At 47.8% G+C, this 24,549-nt stretch overlaps 1 protein-coding gene and 1 long non-coding RNA gene across 5 annotated transcripts in view; one reads left to right on the top strand and one right to left on the bottom strand.

Moving 5' to 3' along the window:
* Positions 1-24,549, top strand: part of Fam219a (family with sequence similarity 219, member A) — a 50,627-nt gene that overhangs the window by 21,884 nt on the left and 4,194 nt on the right. For 2 of the 4 annotated variants that reach the window (XM_087551237.1, XM_087551236.1), the window contains exons 2-3: positions 21,149-21,197; positions 24,499-24,549. The exon at positions 24,499-24,549 is cut by the window's right edge and continues 52 nt beyond it. In XM_087551237.1, the coding sequence (XP_087407363.1) occupies positions 21,149-21,197; positions 24,499-24,549 (100 nt within the window). 4 annotated transcript variants of the gene reach the window in all.
* LOC102553821 (uncharacterized) overlaps positions 23,062-24,549 on the bottom strand; it is a 5,957-nt gene continuing 4,469 nt past the window's right edge. The window contains exon 2 of the long non-coding RNA XR_015620834.1: positions 23,062-23,465. This is a non-coding gene — a long non-coding RNA (uncharacterized LOC102553821). The remainder of the gene's footprint in view (positions 23,466-24,549) is intronic.

The raw sequence follows: 24,549 nt of genomic DNA, 5'->3' as shown, positions 1-24,549 counted from the left end.
CCATCTGGAACGCCAGTTTAAGAGGATCTAGCACCCTTTTCTGGCCTCTTCAGGCACTGCATTCATGAAATGCACATACATGCACCCAGACACAAATAATTTTTAAAAAGCATATTTTTAGAAGGAACATTGGGCAAATTAAAAAGACATTCTGCAAAATACCTAACCAGGCATTTTCTTGACCTCTGACCTCCACAGGTAATTGTAATACACTCCCTATGCTCATAAATAAATAAATGAAATGAAAACTTTTAAGATTATTTCAAAACAAAAAAGGGATAAAAATATCCCCGCCATTATTGTTTTAGTGTATTTGGCTGGAAAAGAAGCTCCCCATTAGCAAGATAATGATAGCTGAAAGGAAAAATGACCATATATAGCAGGCTGTAGGCCAGACGGACACACACACACACACACACACACACACACACACACACACACACACACACCTATAACTAAAAACTAAAATAAAAAAAAATCCTTAAAGATTAGAGATGATGAGAAAGGTGGAGGTGGTGGGTACAGGAGTCAAGTTGCCAGGACTCACAGGGTGAAGAAGCTGGCTCACCTAGGCTAGGCAAATAGACTTATATCAGGAAGTCAGCCATGGTAGCACACCCCAGCACTCGGTAGGCAGAGGCAGGTGGACCCCTGTGAGTTTGAGGCTAGCTGATGAGGCTACATAATGAGTTGTTGGACATCTAGGGCTATGTGGCGAGACATTATCTCAGGAGAAAACCTCCTAGGGGAAGGAGGAATGTGTACTCCTAAACAGAGAGGCAAGAAGTGCCTGTAGCAAATAAGCCAAGGGCTGGGCCCCGAAGCTCAAGAGGAGGAGATGACCTTGGCCAAACCCAGGCCAAACGCTAGAGGCCTTGGATTAAGGACTGCTTTTTTCATTCCTTAGCTAGGAAACCTGTCCATTACCCAAGTCCCAGGTCATCCCCTGTGGACTGAACAGAAAATGAAATAGCTGGATTTACCCATTCTCTGTGTGACTTGTATTTGAGAGGCAGAGTAATCTGTTTTTGAAATGAACCTTAAACAGCATTAGAGTGCCACCCCACCCCCGTGTGTGTGTGTGTGTGTGTGTGTGTGTGTGTGTGTGTGTGTGTGTGTGTGTGTGAAGGCTTCGACTTCATTTGTGGAGGAAACCACACAGATAAATAAATGGAAGAAATAAGACTTAATTCAAAACCATACCATTTGGTTTAAGCATTACTGTACTCCTGCTCCTGGCATTCATACATGAATGTGGAGACACACACACACACACACACACACACAGAGAGAGAGAGAGAGAGAGAGAGAGAGAGAGAGAGAGAGAGAGAAGAATAAATTGAGAGAGGAGAATAAATTATCTCCCTTTGTTATGGCTTCCTTGTCCTCAGACCAGGTTTGTTTGGCCCTGAACTTCCAGAACTACTGAGGGACATTTCTTTTTCACATACATATCAAGATTTTGAAGCCTACTCCTTATTGAAAATCTGGCCAGAGAGCAGAGCTTCTGGCATGAAGCCCAGGCTGCAGCCATGAGTGATGGGAGTCATGCTGGAGCTGCTTCGGGTGTACAGGCCATGGACCCAAGCAGGCAGCTGCTGTCAGCCTCCAGCAAAGAAGAACTGGCAGCATTTAAGGTCACCACTAACCGGTAGGCTGGCCCTGTTCGAATCCTCCCACGTGTTCAGGAGAGGCGATTCAGAACGCTGGACAGCTCCCAAAGGAGCCCTGCTGTCCTGGCTGCATCTGGAGACCCTGGATTCCTACACTAGTCAGGCTTGAATAGCATCCTCCATAGTCACTCACTTCTAACAGCCTCTTCACTTTCCAAGACTATCCCTGTGGGTGCAAAGGTTCTTTCTGCCTCAGCACCTTTCCTACCTCCTCCAAACACATCTAGCTTGACTGAACTCTCTAGAGTCACCATCACTCTCAAACTGAAGTTTTAGAGATATTCATGCCATCTCCTGAGCTGTCCGTGGCCAGAACCTGATACCCAAATGCCTCAAGGCTATAGGATTCTGAAGAGATGGGGAAGCAACTGTCCTTTGTCTCCTCACCTACTGGTACTCTCCTCTTTAATCAGAGCATGGGGAAGGAACACTGAGAGAGGAAGCACTGAGCACATTTCAAAGCCTGAAAAAAGAGCCTTCCCTGGCTACTCCCATAACCTTGGGTTGGTAACGAGACTGCAAGTTTCTATAAATCCATGATTAGGGAGACAGGCACTGACACAAATGGGAGGAGAATATGGAGTAGAAGCAGAAAGGACTGGTGAGTCTGGGAGCTCCTCTACTGCCACCCCACCCTAGCCATGCATGTGGCCCCTGTGCCCATGGGTGGAGCTTTGATCGAGCACTATCAGGGGAAAGGGTCCCTGCTCATCCTTCATGTGATACTGAGGGCCTAGAGGGTGTGAAAGGGTAGAGGAGCCCACGCATTTACGGGGGTTGAATTTTCTGGTAGAAAGCTCCTCTCCTGCCCCCAGTTCTCTCACATGGCTAGCTGAATGAGCCAGCAAATGAGGTAAGAACATAAATCGACCTGATTGAAGCCAAGCAAAACTGCTCAGGGGCCATTCCTCCCAACCAGCTATGCTCTCCGTCCTTGTGCAACACCCTCTTCCTCCTGAGATCATGTTTTCTTCAACAGTCACAGGTTCCAGGATCCTTTAGTCAGGGATCTGTCACAGCCCATGGTCACTGCCTACCTTATACTTCAACAAATGTACCAGTCAAAGAACTTGCCCTAATTCTTTAAACAGTATACTACAGTCAACAGCCAAACATATATACAGGCTGGTCACTGTCTGAGCACCAACCAGTCACAGTGGGGCAGGAAGGGGAGGGAAAGAACATTTGCTGTCTCCTGAGAGGCCAATGGACCTGATGATGGAGTCTAGGCTACAATGACTAAGGTTGCTCCCAAACTGACGTGTTTGTAGGCAGCACTCCTGCAGATGGAGCTACTGGCAATGTGGTAACTGATTAACTGAAAAAAAAAAAAGTTCAATGACCTGGGACCTGGGCTGTCCATTAGCCTAGCCCCTCTTGCTTTCAGAAATAGCACATTCCAGTTCCCAAGAGGCTCTTACCTTGAGACTAAGCACAGGCTCTTTCAACAAGTACTTATAGAGAAGAAACAAGAGCAGCTGAGGACTTTGCCTGATCCCAGGAGATTTGTTTGTATTGGGTTTTGTTCAAGTAGAACAATCCTAGCCTCAGCTAGAGCTCGCTCTCAGTCTGTTCGGGGGCAAAGGCGCCCCTGTGTTTTCCTTCCTCCTGGTGGACGTTCTGTGCTCATTGTTTCATTTAGGCGCAGTGATTGTGTGACCACACACCTTACTAAATTGAATACAACCCTGGGCATTCAGAGGAAACAGGCGTAGGACTCAAGGGAGGGAACCGCTGGCTGGGAAGAAAAGCCCATCAATTTTAATCCCAAGGCTGCCATCTGGCTCTGACCTGGGACAATGTATTTACTCTCTGCCTATGGGCTCTGCAAAGCAGGCCTGGGCACTCTGAGGGTGAGGAGACCTGTCTGGACTCTCAGTTGGTGCTGCTCACAGGAAAACTGGAATCTATAGCCAGAGGGTGTTTCATATTCTTGGAAGTTCCTCCAATTTTTCTGTATAGTCCCTGTCTCCTAATGATGTACACCTGAGAGGCCCCCTGCCTGCGTGAACTCATGCCTAGCTGATAAGTATAATTGTAACCCTGGGTTGTCCAAATCACCTTGGACAGACAGATGGGAGCAGCCTGCCTCTGTGTCCCCAAGGATTTTGGTGGCTTTGATTTCAAGCTAGTCATCCAGCCTCTAAAATTTAACAGGAACTGAGAATTAAGCCAGGTATGGCAGCACAATCTGTAATCTTAGCACTTGGGAGGCAGAGTCAGGGGGATCAGGAGGCTAGTCTGGGCTACATGAAAAGCTGCCTCAAGCAAACAAGCAAAAAAGAGCCATAATTGTTAGATTTTGAAAGGAAGTCGTTGTAAACAAATAGCTGGATCTTAGCCCCAGAGACGTCTCTGTCTGTTCAGTTGGTGTTGGTCCCCATGAGAAGCTGACCTGGAGCTGAATTGCTATCTTGGCCATGGGCCTTATAAGGGTTTGTATGTGTATAGATGTGTGTCTGCATGTATATCTGTAGACCATATGCTTTCCAGGCCCAAGGAAGTCAGAAAAGAGCATCGGACCCCTGGTACTGCAGTAGCAGATGGCTGTCAGATGTCGTGTGCCTGCTGGAATTGAACCCAGGTCTTACTCTTCACCACTAAACCTCTCTCAGCCCCTCCTGAGAGGGGTTTAACTATGCCAAATCTTCAGTGAGCCAGTGCTTGGGGATGCCTGCTGCATTTAGATTTCCAACCTAAATCCCTGGAAGGCAGTTTGTCAACTCTTAGCTAGAAGAAAAGCCCTGAAAGGAGTTGCAACATTTGTGCAGGACACCACTAGACAAGGCAGTGTGGTAGAAAGGCTTTTCCACCCATCTCTCAAATAGACCCTTGCCCTACCCTTTACTGTTTGTCTGCTCTCAGATTATAGCCCATAATTCTCTGTTTTAGAAACTGGGAAGACACACCATGGAGAAAGACACTGTCCTCATCTTGAACACTTATTAAACAAATAATTATACAAATAATCACTTAATAAAATTTGTTGGGGCTGGGGATTTAGCTCAGTGGTAGAGCGCTTACCTAGGAAGCGCAAGGCCCTGGGTTCGGTCCCCAGCTCCGAAAAAAAGAACCAAAAAAAAAAAAAATTGTTAAGTGCATGATAAAACTGAGGAGAGGGAACTGAGAATGTGTATTATAGAAATGTCTAGCCTGGGGGTTGGGGATTTAGCTCAGTGGTAGAGCGCTTGCCTAGGAAGCGCAAGGCCCTGGGTTTGGTCCCCAGCTCCGAAAAAAAGAACCAAAAAAAAAAAAAAAAAAAGAAATGTCTAGCCTGGTTTTCATGGGAAACTTCTTAGAGGTAATCCATCAGTGGAGGCTGAGGTGATGGAACCGGAAGAGGGATGCATGGTGGGAGCAGCCATAGAGCCCCTCTGGGGATAAGGCTGGTGACACAAAGTATAGTAGGCCCAGGGAAGAGTGGGACAATGTGAGGCTGGGAGCCAGAAAGGAGGGTGAGCGTTGCTCTGTAGCCACCCATCACCCTCAGCCCTGCCTGAGTGATTCCTTCACTAAAAGAGGTGGGTCGAGCCCCACTCACACTGCCGTGATGACCCCAGGCAGGTGAGTACCTGCTCCATGCCTACCTAGCACAGCAGACTGTGGCCTTAGCTTGGGAAGCATGCACATGGAGTGGGTGGGCCTCCATAGCAGCATGACTCTGAGGAAGGAGGAGGTAAGACATACCAGGCACTTACTATCCCTGCAAATCCTCTCTGCATGTGTTTCCATCACTTTGAACTGTTTATTAATATACAACAGAAGCCATTTTGCAATTTAGATGGCTCCTCTGGGAACTCCATGCCCTGCTCACCCCCTCCTGAGGTGGATTGAAAAAAAGCATTAGCTTTCAAGATTTTATACTTGAATTTCAGAAACTAAATTACATTACTACATATGGTGAGACGGCGCCATTGCCTGTTCCTATCTGTGTGCTCCAGGCACCGCAAGGCTGATAACATCAGTGTGTCAAAGCAGCTCGATCCACACAATTTGCAGCTGGCTGGAACTGGGCCAGAGGTCGTCAGAATGAGGATGCAAAAGTCTCAGAATCAGGAGCACTTCAGGGTCCACAGAAGGCAGGAACCCAGGCACACAGGCCCTCTCTTACCATTTCTTCATCAATTACCATTTCTTCCGTCTGTAAAGAGGGAAGCTGTCTTAACACACCTAAACAGAACAGGAGGCTGAGAGTCGCTCTCTGAAACACAGAACCACACAAAAGCACCAATGACTGTGCTCAAAAGGTTAAGATAGCGACAGTAGGGAAAGAGTAGAAACCACAATATGCACAGGACAGGCTTCTAATATCCTTTAAAATTTTTTAAAGATTTAATTTAAAAAAATTTTTTTTCTTTTTTTCGGAGCTGGGGACCGAACCCAGGGCCTTGCACTTGCTAGGCAAGTGCTCTACCGCTGAGCTAAATCCCCAACCCCTAAAAATTTTATGTATATGGGTGTTTTGCCTATGTGTATGTCTGTGTACCATGTGAATGCAGTGCCCGGGAAGGCCAAAAAATGAGATCAGATTCCCTGCAACTGTAGTTACAAACATTTGTGAGTCACCTTGTGGGTGCTGGGAATTGAACCCAGGTCTTCTGTTTAAAAGGAAACAACAATAACACGACAACAACAACAAGCCACCCAGTGCTTTAACCACTGGGAAATCTCTCCAGCCTGTTTTGTGGTACTTTTGAGGCAGGGTCTCACTCTGAAGCCTAGGCTGTTATCTTATGTGAGCCTCTCCAATGCTGGGATTCCCAGGTACAGGGTACCACACTTATATTGTGTGTTTAAAAACCAAGTATTAAGTATTCTGTGCTTTCTTGAAGCCCAGATGTGAAGGTCTCATAACCAGAGTTCCCACTGACAGGAAGTTGTAGGGAGGATAGAGAGAAAGTATTGTTTCCCTGCCAGGGAACATAGTAACTTTTTGAGTTTCCTTCCTCATTGTAACCAAGATTTAATTCTACAGAACAAGCATTCCTTGTATAGCAGAAAGTCTTCAGATTATTGAATTATTTCAAATGCATCAAATGTCATAATACATTCATTCAACTTGGGAAGCAGTTACAAGCCAATTTTCATAAATAGCAAATACAAGCTGTTCATGTTCAAGACATGATTATTTCCCCAGATGCATTTGCTCCCCAAAGTCAAGGTTTTGGGAGAGATTCAGCTTCACAAGGTTGCCAGTCCTCTGCTTTAGCTCAAGGCTGACTTCTCTCATCCCAGTGCCCTCCCAAACACTCATGGAGCCCACGTCCAGATGAAGAGAAGGAAGGGTGAAACGAAGACGCACGCCTAGTTTTACCTGTGTGCTCTAAGTTTCTCTGGCATGGTGGGAGAATGTTGCTCACTGACTCCATCACTACACCTGAAGACATGGCAATAAAGTCGTGATTGGTTTCACCTTCGTTTGTTGTCTGTTTTGTGCTTACAAGAGGGTAGGTATTATTGGAGGTCACCACACATTAGAGCATAGGTTCCCAGCCCACGTCTCCATCTGGCTGGAACAGGTGCTCCAGGTTCTGGAAAAATGGAGTTACTGTGTCTGTGTCTGCCTGTCCTGAACTCCCAGGCTAGCCCTGCAGTCCATACTGCCCCCGTCCCAAGTATTTATAAGTTCAAGGCCGCTGCTGGCTGCTTTTTCTATGGGCTGGGGAGCATGGCCCAGGGCTATCAGGGGACTCTGGAATATCCAGAATCGAGTCAGATTCCCACCCCACAGTTCGTTCTCATCTTGAGATTGCCCAGAGCCCACTCAGCCTCCCTTGCCATTAGCCCACACCTCGTAAGAAGCTGCAGACCTCCATGGTTTAGCTTGACTCCTGGAGGGCATCCCTCTATGGGAAGCCTCAGCCCTCACAGGGATCAGATCCATAGTTATCAAAATTAAAGCTTTTGTGAAAATGCCAGTAAGCATGAGAATGGCCTGTCGTGATTTCTCTGTCTGGAAGTCTTCAAGCAACTGACCCTTCTCTCCTGTCATATGGAAAAAGCCACCATGCCCACCCCAGGACTCTAGTTGTCTATCTGCCATTAGTTATTCTTCTCAAAACCCAGACATTCTTGTCACCACCCTCTCCTGGTCCCTGCCAGTCACCACGGCTCCGGATCGTCTTTTCTCTATCCCTTGTATCTTGTATGGTGATGTTCCTCAGGAGATTTTTTCCTGTTTCTTCAAGCATCTAAACAAGCACACCCTCCTGCATAGAGCCATCAAAAGTGACCCTCGTTCCTGTCTTTTTCTCACCCATGACATCATAGTTCTCTTCGTCTCCCAAGTCAGCAGGGGAACTGGTTATCCTTGCACAGTTCTTCACCCTCTCCTCAAGTCACTCATCCTGCAGCTTCCCCTCTGTCCCCCTCCTTAGCCCGAGTGCATCCCTTCCTCAAGCTCTTGATCTCTTCTGATGCCCTTCTCCAGTTGCTCTGCCTCCGGCTCATTCACCCTTACCAGTCCCTCACAGTGCTCTTCCAAGTCAGCCTGACAGTGGGCCGAGGGTCCCTCCAGGCTCCTCTCTTCCCTTCAACCCCTCACCTTGTGCTGCCTCCTGCTTCCCTCCCCTGCCTCACCCTTCCCATTCCCTTTTCCTGCTTCCTGTTCCCCCACATCTTGAGCTCTTGACTGCTTTGGTAGTGACAATATTATCTACCTGTAGAGAATTCATTCCACAGGAACTTTAACAGCGTCTAATGCCATCTTCTAAACAAGGGCTTCAAGTGTGTGTTGAGCATAAAAGACCTGATTAGACTTGGTGCCACCCTTCCAAGTGACTCTGGAAGACAAGGTCTCCTGCCCTGTAAGTTCTGCCTTGGCCTTAATCTTGTAATCTTATCTGATTTCTATGGAGGCAAGGACTGAGGTATGAAAATGAATAAATTAAGTTCAAATCACCCTCCAGATATGACTGTGAGCACTTTATATAACCCAGTTCTTGACTTTTAAAATGAGAATGGTAGGCCTTACTTGGTTCAGGGGAGGATTAAATGAGATAGATAAAGGCTCTAGCACAGTGGCCATACATGTAGTCATATAGTAATAATTACTAAATGGTGCACTGACTTTTGGAAAAGTCATGCCTGGGAGAAAGTGTTCTGAACATCTCTACATGGTCTGGCTAGAACACTTAAAGAGCTGCCTCCCCAGTCCATGATTCAGTTGGCCCTCCCTGTGCTTCGTAAATAATTGCCCTCTCTTACCACTGTAGCCAGTCTAGGCCTAGGATACAGGAATCTTCATGAGACTGTCTGGGGATAATATATGTATGGAAGGCCTGACCTGGAACCCTACCATTCAAAAGCATGATCCCTGTCCTAACATGGCTGTCACCTGGGATGTGGATGAGACTTGTCCCCCAGGCTGAAGGAAAAGAAAAATAAGGAAGTGTGTAGTAGGTGAGATGACTCAGTGGATAAAGGTTCTTGTGGGATGAGCTCCAGGACCCAGTGTGATCCCCAGAATCCACAGAAAGGTGACAAGAACCAGTTCCACAAAGCTGTCCTCTGACCTCCACGGACGTGCGCGCGCGCGCGCGCACACACACACACACACACACACACACACACACACACACACACTAATACATTTTCTAATCTTAGCATAAGAGCTGCCACACAAGCTTCAGTAACTTCTAGGACATTTTGCTTAGTTCTCCTGGCCCAAGTCTGAAAGCCAAGGAGTTGCTTTGTTGAGGTTTGCCTCCTGGCCCTGCCACTTCCGTCGTGATTTCTCCTGCCACTGAGCTGGCAGGAGCAAGGACATAACAAGCACAGTGAGTGTATGGGCAGCCACCAGGCAGTACTGGTGATCACTTAGAGCTGCCCCAACCTTCGCTGTGACGAACCTGTCCCTGCTTTTGCTCCTCATTGATAGCCTCAAGTCAGGAATATTTTGTCAAGCGGGTGATTCCCCAGGGGAAATCCTGTTCTTTAGAGAAGATTCCCTGGAGGCAGGGAAATGAGGGCTGGAGCTCTCTGGGAAGATGATGGACAGGTTTGATGGCCTGGAATTCCCTGGCATCTAGTGTGAAATGAAATATTAAAAACCAACCATGTTCTCACTCATGACTGGGAACATAAATTGGAACGATCCTTTGGGAGAACAGTTTGTAATATGTATATCAAGAATCTTAAAAACATTCGTGCTTTGGACTTTGTAATTTTACTTTATGAAATAGTTCTAAATGGATTTTAATGTGATGTCGTTAGCAGTAGTGAAAACTTTCAAACATCCTGAATGTCAGCCTGAAGGATTGCTAAGTTATCATGCCTCTCCTGTGGATATCTATACAGCCACTAACATGACACAAACTAAACTACACACACTAGTCAAGAAAATGGAGAGCTAAAGACGCCCCAGGTCTAATTTGTGCATGTGTCATATGTGTATTGTGCATATGTGTATGCATGTGTACATGATCATGTATGTGGATGCCAGTGGACCCCTGCATCACCCTCACTGAACCTGGAGCTCACTGTTTTACCAGAAAGGACCTCTTCCCTTCCCTGTGCTGAGCTGCAGGCATGTGCCGCCATGCCTTGCTTTTCATGTAGGTACTGGGGATCCAGCCTCAGATCCTCGTACTTGCACAGCGAGCACTTCACTCATGGGACCCTCTCTAGCCCCCTAGATACTAAGTGTTTTTTAAAAAGTACAAAATTGGCCAAATATGGTAGCATATGCCAGTAATCCCTGCATGCTGTAGGTAGACCTAGAAGGGTTTGAGGCTAGCCTGGGCTACATAGAAAACTCTAGACTAGTCTAAGCTAAACAGTGAGACCCTGTCTCAATAAACCAAAAATCAAAATAATATACGTAATAGGCCCGGCACAGCTGTGCTGCCAGAAACTGAGGTAGGAGGTCCAAGTCCAGTGCCAGCTTGTGCTCTATCTGTCAAGACCATGTCTCAATAAAACAATAGTAGCAACGGTAATCAGAATAGATGACACCATGCACTTTTCTTTTTTAGTTTTCTTACATGTGTATGTGCATGGGCATACTTGTACATCCATGTGCCTGTGGAAGCTGGAAAAGGGTGCTGAATCCCCAGGAGCTGGAGTTACAGACATTAGTGAGCCACCAATAAATGTGGATGTGGGTACTAGGGACCAAACTCTGGTCTTCTGCAAGAACAGCAAACACTTGAACACTGAGACATCCAGCCCACCCATATTTTCCTTTAAATGTTCTGTGCATGTGTATTAGTTTGTGCTTTTTGGTTATAGAAACAAAAATTCAACTGAAGTTAGTTCACCTAAAACAAGGGCCTGGTCTGTAAGGACACTAGAATCTCTCGGGTCTTTCCTTCTCCTCCTACTTGTGGTACTGGGATTGGACCCAGGGTCTTGTGCGTGCGAAGTGCTCTACCGTGGAGCTACGCCCTGCACTGCAGCATGACAGTTTTGGATAGGGGTGCCCTGGAACCAGAGCCTGACCTAGGGAGCTCTTGTTGTCACATAAAAGAAAGAACAGAGTTAGGGAGGAAGCACTTCATACACATGAATTACTTTATAAGAGGAAACTGCATTGGGATTGCCATAGCTACAGGAGCACTAGGCTTGAGGGCAGCAGCATGCTCCTCCATTTTGGTTCTTCAAATGGCAGATACTGTAAATCCTAAGGCCTGGGCCTGCAAAGGGCACTCGCTTCCAAGCTGGATGCCCTGAGTTTAATTTCTGGGACCCATTCAGTAGAGGCAAGAATTGACTCCTGCAAACTAATCCTTGATCTTCGTACACACACACACACACACACACACACACCCCTAGACCTCAGATCTAACGTGAGAATCCTTGGTGCATGCATGTGTGTGTGTGCATGTCTTTACCCACAAGTGCTCTCTGCACACATATGAAGTGTATGAGTGCTTTCTTTTGCATTTTCCCACTAGTGTGTAGCCCTGAACTGGACAAGGTCGACAATGTGTTGATTTTGTTTGAATGGAGTGGTTTTTTTTGTTCGTTCGTTTGTTTGTTTGTTTGTTTGTTTGTTTGTTTATAGAGGAAAAACTCAAGAGACTGGAGACCCAGGCTATGAAAAGAAGCCTCCCTGAGCCAGGGATTCTCTGCCCTCACCCCAAACTTGGGCTTCCGTTTTCCTGATCTTTATAAATGCCCAGACATTGGAGATTATCTTCTTTATGTTTTCCTGTTCCCCTCCAGCTCTTCAGAGACCCTGCCCCATGAAAATTCTTTGTTTTCTGACCAAGTCAGCTCAGTCAGTCAACAGGTTCTCTGGGGCAAGAGCAGGGATTAAAAAGAAAAAGAGGGCTGGAGAGATGGCTCAGCAGTTAAGAGCACTGACTGCTCTTCCAAAGGGCCTGAGTTCAAATCCCAGCAACCACATGGTGGCCTACAACCATCTGTAATGAGAGCTGATGTCATCTTCTGGTGTGTCTAAAGACAGTTACAGTGTACTTATATATAATAAATAGATAGATAGATGATAGATAGATAGATAGATAGATAGATAGATAGGTAGGTAGATAGGTAGATAGGTAGAAAGAAAGAAAGAAAAAAGAAAAAGACAATTAGACAACACTGTAGAATGACCCCAGCCAGTTCTGAGGCTGAGATGGGTTTATTTTTTCCCAATCTGCTTTTATACCATTTTAATTACTTGAAAGTAATGAGGTCAGTTAAGGACCAAGCAAGACAATGAACAAAGTTCTGTGATCACTGTTTCTAGGGGCTTATCAGGATGACCAAGATACCTGAGCCTACTTCCCTGTCCTAACCCAAAGTCAGATTCTTGCCTGAAGCCTACTTCTTTGTTCTAGCTTAAAATCAGATTCCTGCCTGAGCTTACTTCCGTGTCATGGCCCAATGTCAAATTCCTGCCAAGTGGCCCCCCCAAAGCTCTCCTCATCTTTCCTGTAAGTTGGATTCCCTAAAGACCTTCCTATGTCCCAAAGGATAGAATCCCAGCTGGTTGCTTACCTCTGGAGGGGAGATGGGGAACAAAAACAGGAGATAAAGTTTCTCCCCAGTGGTGGGCACTCAGTGCATTTGCTAGCTCTCTCTCCTAAATATATCTTAATATTTCTATTTCTACCTACTGCCAGGAGTTCTCTGGGTGGCAGGTGTACACCTGAGCAAGAGTATTAAAGCCAGAGGTAGTTGTTGAGCTGTTTTCTGGACAAATCATGACAAGGACCATGCCGACTGCCCCATCAGTACCCCTCCCTGTCAGAGAGCAGCCTGAGCCAAGGCTCCCTGATTTTCTACCCTCAACATGGTTCTTTGCTGATCTAAGAATCCTGATATTCTGTCTCTCTTCCTTCCTGACTTCACCCAGGGATACATGACTCTATTCCAGAAGAAGCCATTTAGCATTCCCAACCTCCTTCTCTGGCTCCCTCTAAAACGAGAAAAATGCATTCTGTGCACTGCAGAGAAAGAAAGGTCAGATGTGGTTGCTGTGTGTGTCTCACATCATATGTCATTCGAAGTCCATCCCGGTCCCTCTCTCTGAGAACTGCTGCTTGAGAATGAAGACAGAGGTTACGCTGCCCTGTGGGGAAACTAAAATTGAGTGGTTACCTGAACAACCGCAAACACAGCAGCGCTGTTCAGGACCTCGGAGAGCACCTTTTCTCCTGCGGCAGGCTTTCTGACTGGGCATCAGGCATCCTCCCCTCTCTCCCACTCCTCTATGCCTGCTCCCTTCCTTTCCCTGACAAGGCCTTTGAAATGAAGTTTCCACTGACCTTTCTGACCCCAAATTATCTGCATCTCCCCACACCAGCACCTCCCTGGCCCTGCTATAAAGGCCTTGTAGTCAGGCTCTGGCTCCATGTGCTCTAGACTCCTCACTGTGCCCATTGGTCTCTTTCTCCCTTCACTGTGGGACTCCGGCTGTGTCCCCTGCTCTAGAGAAATCCCACAACTTTGAAGTTTTCTCAACTGTCACCCCTTCTTCCTTCTCCCTTCTCCTGTGCAGCTCCCTGATGTGTCTTTTACCCACACCTCAACTTCCCAATATCCTATTCCCTCCAAATCCCTTGTAATCTGTCCCTACCCTTCAACTAAAACACTGCCCAGAGCTGCCTATGATTTCCTTGTTTCTAACTGTCATCTTTGTCTTGGGGAGCAAGCTTCTCTTTAGGGCACTCGAGACACTCAGCTTTCACTTGTACATCTCCTCCCAGGGGCCCCAACACCAGATGCTCCTTAAGGCTTCATCCTTGTTCCTTATCTCTTCCATCTGTCCATTCTCTCTAGGAAGATTTTCCTCCCTAAACTTCAGTCATGACCAGTGCACACCTTTCTCCCAGGTTCCCAAACCTCAAACTGTACTAAGTAATTCCACCTGTCTCCCAAAAGATACCCCAAATACAACACACCCCCAGAACACAATATACCTGCAAATGACCTGCCCTTCTTCCCTGGCAATGTCCTCCCTCCCCTGAACTTTTGGAGTAATTTTTTCTACATATTCCAGACAGAAAACTAGAGGCGTTTAGACACTCCCTCATACGCTGTGCCTTCAGGTCCCCTTCCTTCCATTTGTCTTCTGTTTCTACTTGGTTTAGGTCCCTGCTGTCTTTTCTTGGCACAATTTGTCTTTACCCCTAGTCTCATTCCCTCCACTCGTCTCTCACATGGCTGCTATAAAGGGCCCTTCATCTTAGACGTGTTCACGTCACTGCTGTGCTTAGGTTTTTTTCCCGTTATCTTCTCAGGAAAAAAGTCAAAATCAAGGCCCGCCTCCCACCATGATCTGAGCCCAACAACTTTCTTCTGCTTTCTGGGCTTCTGCCATAGGAAAATGCCAACAGCTCCTGCTACGACCTTTGCCAGTCACAGGCAGATGCTCCTAAACTCTTCCCAGGTCACCTCAGGGCTCCTTTGCCTTGTTCTTTCTGCCTGAGGCAGAGTCTCTCATGTACTCCAGCCTGGCCTGGAACTCACAGATTTGCAGCCTCTGCCTCCCTAGTGCTGGGATTAAAGGTGTGCACCACACCCAACTCCTCCTTTTTATGGCTCGTTTTTTTACCTTGGTAATCATTGGACACTCTTTGGAGATGGGCCTCCTTTCTGTTTATCTCTGTGATACCTGGGCTCGTGTTATGAATAAGGAAATCCTAGTAGAGTGGAGGAAACCAGGATGCCCTCTAGGCGGGCCCTTCCCAACCCTGCCGAGAGAGAATCTCTCATAGACAGATATAAGCCTGTGCCAACCTGGGTGGTGCCATGGCTGTGGACACTCCCAGGGCACGCTGAGCTGATACAGAGAGCGCCTTATAGGTGGTGCAGCCGTGGTGCTCAGCATTGACTACAGGAGGTGGCAAATCCTCGCCCGAGTCTGTGAGGCACAAACTCATATCCAGCTCACCTTACAGTTAAGAAAACCAGGGCACACCACGAGCAAATGATGGAGCTGGGAGCTGAGCCCAGGAGAGAGAGACAGAGATGGAGACAGACAGACAGAGAGCAGATAGAGACAGAGGGACAGAGACAGAAGGACAGAGAAAAAATAGACAGAGACAGAGGGACAGAGACAGAGGCAGACAGAGATAGATGACAGACACAGAGAGACAGACAGACACAGAGAGAAAGGTGGACTTGGGTAACACTTTAATCAGCTAGCCCCTTCACACTGAAGGTGAGGTCACACCTCCTCTCCCTGTGGAGGAGAGGTACAGTGTGACTATTCAGGAGTCACACTGCCTGCTGGGTACTCGTGGATTTCAGAGGCTCATGGATCTGCATGAGGAACTACAAAACGTCTCTTTTGTGCTTTATTTTTGCCATTCAGAGTTCTTCCACAGCTGACTGTAGATGGTTATCCAGGAAAGCGTTCTCCCCTGCCACTCCCCAGGCCCTTCCCTCTTAAGACCTATGGTTCTTAAAGACAGTGTGCTCCTTCATGTCCACTCTGCTCATCCAGTCTGTCCAGTTCACCACAGGTCTCTTGGGTTCCAGGTTAGCTCTTTATACTACCCCAGAAGAGTTAACACAGCCCTGGGAAAGGGATACAAATATGGAGGCTTGCGTGCAGGCTGATGTGTGGCCCAACAGGAGGGGCTTCAGGGAGGGCTGTCTCTGTCCCAAGTCTCAGTCTTTCCTTAGCTTCCTCCTTTCCAGCAAGACCATTGATTCCATCAGTACCTTCCAAAGCCCAGGTTTCCTCTGTTTGTTCATTCATTGTGGGACAGAGGAAGAAGAGGGTATTGGATCCCTTGGAGCTGAAGTTACAGATGGTCGTGAGCTGCCTGAGGCTGGCAGCTGAACTCAGGTCCTCTAAAACAGTATGAGCTCTTACCACTGAGCCCTCTCCCAGTACAAGTTTTCCCTCCCTCCCTCCCTCTCTTCCTTTTCTTTCCTTTCCTTCCCTTCCCTTCCTTTCCTTTCCTTTTTCTTTGTTTTTGTTTTTCTGAGACAGCCCTGACTGTCCTGGAACTCTCTGTAAACCAGGCTGCCTGGTCTTTAACTCGGAAATCTACCTGCTTCTGCCTTCTGAGTAGTGGGACTAAATGTGTGTGCTACCATGCACAGGTCAGTTTTCTTTATTGTTTTATGAAAAACACATTTTTGTTTTAGTGTGAAAGAATTCAAATACACAGTAAATTAAGAACTTGGTAAGCTGCAGTACCCAATACTTGAATTTTACTGTGAACATTTTATTAGCTGATAATCTAATCTGCCCTTCTCTCCTGCTATCACAGTCCACAGCATTTTCTGGATGCCTCTGAAAGAACGCTAATGACACCTGTGTTCTTTCCTGTAAAACAACTGTTTTCTTAGTCATTTATTTTCAGCCAATAGTTGAATATGTCAGTGATTCTGTGATGTATGTTTAGTTTTCTTTATTTAAAAAACAAACAAACAAACAAACAAACAACTGATGAACGTGAGGAGATGATTCGTGGGCCAGATGTTTGCTGTGTGAGCCTGTAAGCCTGAGTTCAGACTCCCAGCACCTGAGTGAAAAAAGCCGGGTGGGGTTGCACAGGGCTGGAGTCAGGCAGATCTTGCTGGCCAGCCAGTCTACCTCACTGCAGAGCTCCAGGTTCAGGGAGAAAGCAGTAGAAACGACGACTCAACATGGATCTTTCTGTCTCTGCTCCCACAAGCATAAGTGGGTGCACCCTCACGCACACGCGCATGGATAGGCGCCCAGGACCTCTCCATCACTGTTTTCTGTCATTTCCATAAAGTGTTTTACAAGACCGGAGTGGATTAAATCAATGACTTTTGGACATTTCATTTTCATTTTATTGATTTATCCGAGAGGGGTGGGGAGGGGCCACAGCGCACACATGGAGGTCAGAGAACAACCTGCAGGAGTTGTTTCTCCTCCCACCATGCAGATCCCAGGGATTGTCAGGCTTGGTCGCCAGCTCCTTTACCTACTAAGCTATCTCCCAGGAATGTACTTAGCAGTTCTTTTCACAATTAACGAAACCCTTTTGCTAATCAGAATTGTACAGAAAGGCTAACGTGGGAATTGAAATAACAATGGATTTCTTTCATTGAAGAGACCATTCCTTCAAGTCTGCCCCACTTACGTCCCAGCCCCACCCAAAGCACAGGGTTCAGGGAGTACAGCTGTTGAGAACTGCAGACCTTGCTAAGTCTGAGGGTGGCTCTTTGCTTCTGGCTCTTGACTTCCCTCTGGCTGCGCTGATGTTGTGCTGCCGGCCATCGGCCGATAGCCTAAGCGATTAATCTTTTCTGCGGCCTTTGGAGGGTTTGTTTGAATGGTTGTAGAGACATGGATTGCTGCTAGAGATGTATTTCAAGGTCTGTCTCTGCTGAGTGTTTATTAATAATCTTGTTAATCCCCACTCTAGTTCCCGGATCTAGCTAACGCCTGTTGGAAGTCCTTGGGGGGCATTTTAAATTCTCTCTGATTCTTGGAGCCAGACGCTTCCTTCTGCCTCAGTCCTCTCTGCTCCTTTTGTTCATGAATATTTTACATTTAATCTCTACACAATGGTCATGGTGCACTGCCTGCATTTCCCAGAGAAGGCACTCGGGAAGTCCACAGTGTTTGACGGCACCGTGCCAGAGGCCTTTGTAGTTGCCGCTTAAATAGCCTTCTACCGTGGACAGTGACAGAGGAGCTGCTGAATGGGCAAGTTTGGCATGGAGCCTCTGAGCCTAGGGCTTTGATCCTATGGTTTCACTCAGGATCAAATACCACCAGGACCTGCCAGGAGGTCTTGAGAGCTGTAATGGATCACTGACCAGGGTTGCTCAACAGCTCCCAGTGCTCAGCCCAGGTCTGTCCTTCCTGAGTTTCCTGCTTCACATCACCACTGACACCTCCAACCTCAGAGAAGAAACTGGTGCGCCCACCCACGCTGGGACACTGTCGTAGCTCCAGTTGCCCAGGGGTTTGCGTTATCTAAAACCAATGTCAGAGAAAAGGCAACGAGACCAACGAGACCGTTATCTGGAAAGTAGAGAAGAAGGCTCATAATTAAAAGGCCATAATTTAGGAGTCGTCAGTATAAAATGTATGCAGGAAGCATCAGCTTTCTCTAAGGAGAAAATGGAGTCAGGAGCCTGAGGAGACTAAATAGAGATGTAAATAGATACACAAGGGGTCAGAGGCAGAAGATGGACCATGGGCGAACAGTGGCCTGAGGGAGCCAGTCCCCAAATGGCTGTGCTTTGTGTCCTGCTTGACAAAGAGTACAGAAAGGGATGAGACCAAGGAGCCTAGAAATGGACCAGACCCTTTCTGGTGGCACCAGCATGCCAGCAGGACTTCCCATTTGAAAATGGACTGTAAAGCAGCTCATTCTTCCTGCTCGCCATGGTAACAAGCCGGACTAGGACTCTGTTTTGTCTTTGTGTGTATGATGTATGTGCACTTCTCGTTCACTGTGAGCATGTGTGAGACGGTCAGAGGACAACAGTACTGGTCAGCCTACTGCTGCTTCTTACAGTTCACCACTGCATAGGCCCGGCTAGCTAGGCTGTGAGCTTCTGCAGAGTCCTCTGTTTCTGCCCCCACCTCACACTAGAGACATGGGGGTTACACACACTCAGTGCTCCTGGCCTAATCTGAGCTCTGGGGATTTAAACTCTGGGTCCTCACACTTTAGTCACTGAGCCACTTCTCTAGACCTTACTTCACTTTAAATGGGTCAGCAGGAGCTACACAGATCCCTGGACCTGATACCGGGGGCCAGCCCCGGAGTGTTCTGTCTGTCTGCTTTCTGTATCTTCGAGGATGGAATAGGCAGCATGGTCCTCTGCAGTCTTCATACCTTAGGTTGGTCACTCTGAAGTCCCCAGCTAAAGATGGCAGGACTGTATTACACTGGTCACTGTGATACTTAACTCAAACTCACAAAGTGCAGAAAATGAGTGTTGGTGGACAGCCAGCCACAATGGAGCCTCTTCATCACTACCCACAATGCCCAGAGACCATGAGAAACATAGGATTCTAAAGACTCCTGTGTCGGGGTTGGGGATTTAGCTCAGTAGTAGAGCGCTTGCCTAGCAAGTGCAAGGCCCTGGGTTCAGTCCTCAGCTCAAAAAAAAAAAAAAAAAAGACTCCTGTGTCCCTGGGTGTTTTTTTTTGGGGGGGGGTTGGGGTGGGACAGGAAAGACCAGACTGAAACATGTCCTCTGGACTCACAAACTCACACAGCTGTGCTTACCTGCAAAGACCTATGTAGATCAAGTTCAAATTCTAGCATGAGGGGAGAGGGGCTCATGGTCCTGTACCCCTAACTGAGAGGCTATGACCAATTTATAGCTTCTGGGACAGGGAGAAAGAGTCGGTTTTCTTTAAAGTGTGCATCCTGGTGGGCCATGCTCTGAAGGATGGTACCACACCCAGAAGTATAAGATTAGCGCAAAGTGAACTCTTGGGCTAGTAAAGAGGAGGAGGAGGAGGAGGAAGAAGAGGAGGAGGGGGAGGAGGAGGAGGAGGAAGAGGAGGAAGAGGAGGAGGAGGGGGGAGGAGGAAGAAGAAGAGGAGGAGGAGGAAGAAGAGGAGGAGGAGGAGGAAGAGGAGGAGGGGGGAGGAGGAGGAGGAGGAGGAAGAAGAAGAGGAGGAGGAGGAGGAAGAGGAGGAGGAAGAAGAGGAAGAGGAAGAGGAGGAAGAAGAGGAGGAGGGGGAGGAGGGGGAGGAAGAAGAGGGAGAGGAGGAGGAGGAGGAGGGGGAGGAGGAGGAGGAGAGGAAAGGAAAGGAAAGGGACAGAGAGTTGAGGGCGTGGGGAGGAAGGGGGGACCTGGGAGGAGTTAGGGGAGGAGCAGGAGTAGGGATGAACAGGATAAATACACTGTATGAAATTCTCAAATAAAAGCTTTTCAAATTTTATTCTATTTTACTTGTATGGGTGTTTTGCCTGCTGCATGCATGGAGATGCACTACATGTGTGCCTGGTGCCACGAACATCAGACGTCCTTGGATCAGAAGGTTCTGGACCTCCGTGTGGGTATTGGGACTCAAACCTAGGTCCTCTGCAAGAACAAACACTCTACCACTGAGCCAGCTCTACTGTCTGAGAAGAAAGACATTTCAAAATAAGTTTTTCATTCTAAGAGAAGCTCATCTTTAGCTCCCTCAGATTGTCAATCTGACAATTATTAAAAATATTGAAAATATTTGTTTATTTCAGAAAAAGAATTGCAACTAAGGTCACATGCCTGCCTATAATAAATGATTGTAAGACAGCCTCACATGTAGATGCAAGTGTCGCTTAACCTATAAAATCTTTAGTCTCCCCACAATGGCATGAGACAGGGGCCCTGAATCTTGTCCAAGGAGGGCATTTTGGAGGGGTAGCAGGGCTAGCTCTGGGAAGCACAGGGTCTGGCCCAGAGTTGGCAGCTATTGAGAGCCAGTACAGGGGAGTGCAAAGGCTGCATGCCCAGAATGAGGGCCTGTCTACCTGGTCACCTGCATCAGGCCAGCACAAAACCATGTGGTCACCTGCTGCTTTGTCAGGTCTGTCTTCTCAGCCACCATTCCTATCCAGCAGGAGACACTACTTCAGACTCATCTGGGAACTTTAGAAGTCCTCCTTCAACTTTTTCCCCCTTTTTAGTCAGTGGATGAAGTCTTGAGGCCTGGCTTGGATTGACCAGTTAGTTGTCTAGACCCTGCAACAGAGAAAGAAGGGCTCTCAGGGAATACCTGCTCTGACCTTGATCCACCTGTAAGCTCAGAGGAACTTAGACCCTTTTCTTAAAGCGTGGAGAAGCTTGAGAGTCAAACAGCTTGCACCAGCCTTTGTAGAGGAAGTCCTGTGGGTTTTAGGCAGGGCTTTCTGGAGCTGCCTGACTTACACGGGACTCTTATTGGACATGAGTAAGACATCATCTCTGCTCTTCTACGGAGGCATAGTAAACGAGTCTTCCTCTCCTTCCCTGACTGGCATGCTGCTGGAGTAAATCTCCCAGAAACCCAGAGGGCAGATAAAAAGGTTTGCTTCAGGGTTCAGAGCCACCCCTGGGGTGACATGCTAAAGTTTCCCTGTCTCTCTGCTTTCTCCCAACAGGATCCAGCCGCAGCCTCTATCTCAGACCGAGACTGTGACGCCCGGGAGGGTGAGTCAGTAGCCATGAATTACAAACCATCCCCGCTCCAAGTGAAGCTGGGTGAGTGTGTCTGGGGGGTGAGGGACATGTGGGAAGTGAACAAGGTGCTCGTGGACTGGGTTGACAGCAAGGCGCTACAGTTAAAGTAGCGTGGGCTAGATGATTCCAAGACTAAACCTGCACGTAAGTCATTGGCATTCCCAGGTACCTTAAGTCTTGCAAGACAAAGGAGGCAGTGACTGGTTCACTGCAGGTTCCTGAAACTCTTGGAGAGATCCCTGAGGCTGAGTGTCCCCGCCAGCGGGGACCCAGTTATTCAGGGTCCCGAAGGGGCGCTACCCTTGGGCCTAAATGGGGGGCAAGAGAAGAAGGAGACCAAGCAAGATTCTGTTGTCAAGGTCTCGTTTATTGGGATGAACGTTACAGCTTTTAAGCTTTCAGGTAGGGGGAGTGACCTTTGTGAAATATGAAGGAGGGGGGAGATGAGGGTATAGGCAGTGATAGCTGGAGGCAAAGAGGTCAGGCGATGAGGTCAGGTGGTGGAGACACTGGGTGTTGACTGAGGAGATCACTGGTATCTGCTCGAGCTGAGGCATCCCTTGAATGTTATCTTGTGTATCTATGTTTCCTGTGCCGTAAATTCATGGGAGAGGCTTTGTCCAACAATCTTAAGACTTATGGCAGTCATCTTAGGGGTGAGTCTCTGTGGCCAAACAGCCCAGAGTCACTTTGAACCATGCAGTCAAAAAGTGGCTAGGCCCAAATCCAATATGGCTCCGTGCATCTCCCCCATTTTTCTTTTATAAAAAACCATTAGGTGGTAGTAGTGGTCTGAGAGAGATCAGACATGCCTCACAGAGTGCCCAGCTCGGCCATGGTGAGCCACTCTTGCAGTTAGGACTGCACCCCAATGGCTAGGAATGAACTTATGCTGTAACACACCGTTCTGGGCTATACGTGTGTGTTATTGGGGGAGAAACTGGGCAGAGGAGCATTTGACCGGCCCGCACGTTTAAACGGGGTGTAGCCACCTCTGTCTTAGGATCGACCTCTCAAACCCCAGCCTTATCTGTCATAGGATCACCTTGTCGCCCCCAAGGTTCCTGTCTTAGATTGGTCAAGGGTCAGAGGAGCTGAGGTGCCCTGGGGACTCCAGGGGTGACTGCAGAAGTAAGCACAGAACCCCAGGCAGGACTCGGAAGGGCCGGCCAGAGGAACCTGCCTCCAAAAGCTAGGGGAGCTGCTGCTATGTGTGAGGGACAGGTCTCAGGACCAGGGTGACTTCTGTCTAGGGAGGCTGTCCCTTTTTTAGAATCCCAGAACCCATTTCACTTCCGAGTACCACACTATCTTTCTCTTAGGGTGGAGTCCTTAGCAGTCCACTTACTTAAGCTTTGAAATCACATGACTCGCTCAGCGGCCCAAAGCTCCAGTGACTCCAGCTCTCCCCACCCTCTGCCCTTCTCCCTTCATGGACCAAAATCTCACTGATCCAAGGCTGCTGAAGAAGACAGCATACTCCCCCACCAAGGAATTGACTTCCTGAAGAGAAATTATAATGTCACATACAAGATAAAAGACAGTCAAATACAGAGGTCACTGCCCTTAGCTCTCCTCAGAAGTCAGACTCTGCCCACCAAAACCTGGGAGCTCCCTCATTCCTCAGCTAAGGAAGAGCCTCTTATCTCTTAATGGGCTCCTCCTCCATAGCAAGCTATCAGGATTCTTTTCCACAGAGCCTGTGAAACAGGCCTTGCTTCTAGAATGCATCCAGGTAGCCTCTCTGGGTGACTTTCTAAACACAGCACACAACAGCAGTTCTCTTGATGGACCTGTTTGTCTTCCTAGGACATTCTATTCCGAGCACAGCCACTTTTGTTTATTATTGTTTAATACAACAATAAAAGTATTTTAAATGCACGTGAGTTGTATACTCTCTCCAGAGGCAATCAATCCAAGTTCTTGTAGCTTCGTTTTGTGCTTCGTGAGCCTGCTCCCTCCTCCTGGATGGTGTCTCAGAGCCCCTACAGAGAATGACTTCATTCTTTTAAATGGTTGCATAGTAGTCCATGAGTCCTCGTTAGTTTATTGCCTGCATCTTTTTCATGATTTCAAACAACAGCATGCTCTCAAAATAGCATTTTTATTTTCTTCACCGTTGTACCAAAGCTCATGAAATTCATAACTTGTCTCACCAAGGACTGTAAGGCAAATTGCACCCCCTAGAGGCTTTGTATGGTAATGGCAGTTGCTGCCTGCTGAAAAGAAGCTGCAAAACTAGAGTAAGAGGCAAAGAGAAATCAGAGTTCATTTTCAAGTGACTCACAGGTGCTGTAATGGCTCCTCCCATCCTTATGCTAAAGACACACACACACACACACACCCCTGCTGCCTTGTTTCTGTTACAGAACAAGCCCTTTTCATACATCGTTGCTTTACTTGACATTGGTAAGAAGGAGTGGTTGAGCCTCCTTCCTGGCAGCTCCCCGTAATGATAGTCATGTATCACGCAGGAGGTCACCAGATGTCCAGCCCCACAAGTGCAGAGGCTCTGAGCCCCTGGAAAGATTGCCAACTGGGCTCCTCAGCCTCCTGCCCTATCCTGACCAAGAGCCCTTCCTCCCCCTCCCACTGAGGAAACTCTTAGAAGATCTTTTTCCATCCTCATTAATCCCAAACACCTCAGTCCCATGGTCAAGGCCTTTGTGCTCTGAGGGTTTGGGTTGCTTTGGTTTCTGAGATGGGAGTCTCCTGTGTGCTCTGAGTTTATACCACTGGGAGTCCTCCATCCCAGTGATATAGTACTTGACACATAATTGTGGTTCTAGTGTTTGTTGAGTGAATAATTAACTGAATGAATGGCTCCCTTCCCAAGTTCACCTCTTTATTACCTCTTCTCCCTCCATCCCATTCACACCCACAGCTATGTTCTCTTGAGTCGCTTTTGTGCATACTTTCCTCCTTAATGTCTTCCTCCCTCCAGCAAGGCCTGACTGCTTCAGCCTTCTGTGTCCACCTCTTCGTCTCTAGCCATTCCTTGACATCAAGTACACGCTGGCTGCCTGACATAAGAACTGTGGTTCCCACAGGGCAGGGGTCAGCCCCCTCTTTTTGTCTGCCACTATCTACCTCAAGTCATGCAAGGCCCAGTGCATGTGCACCAAGCATCAGGTGTCTGGGGGTCCATGCGGTCTCTACCGAGTAGAGAAGTACATACATGTCTGCAGGAAAGGCCAGACCAGGCTGCCCCGGGCAGCACGGCCTGGCAGCCCCGGGGCAGGACACAGCTTTTTTCCCATGTCCTCTGCAGAGAAGCAAAGGGAGCTGGCCCGGAAGGGCTCCCTGAAAAACAGCAGCATGG

Source organism: Rattus norvegicus, chromosome 5 (assembly GCF_021556685.1).
Source record: "Rattus norvegicus strain SHRSP/BbbUtx chromosome 5, alternate assembly SHRSP_T2T, whole genome shotgun sequence".
Classification (NCBI taxonomy): domain Eukaryota; kingdom Metazoa; phylum Chordata; class Mammalia; order Rodentia; family Muridae; genus Rattus; species Rattus norvegicus.
The sequence above is the reverse complement of the archived record's forward strand: the minus strand, read 5'-3'. Positions and strand labels throughout refer to the sequence as shown.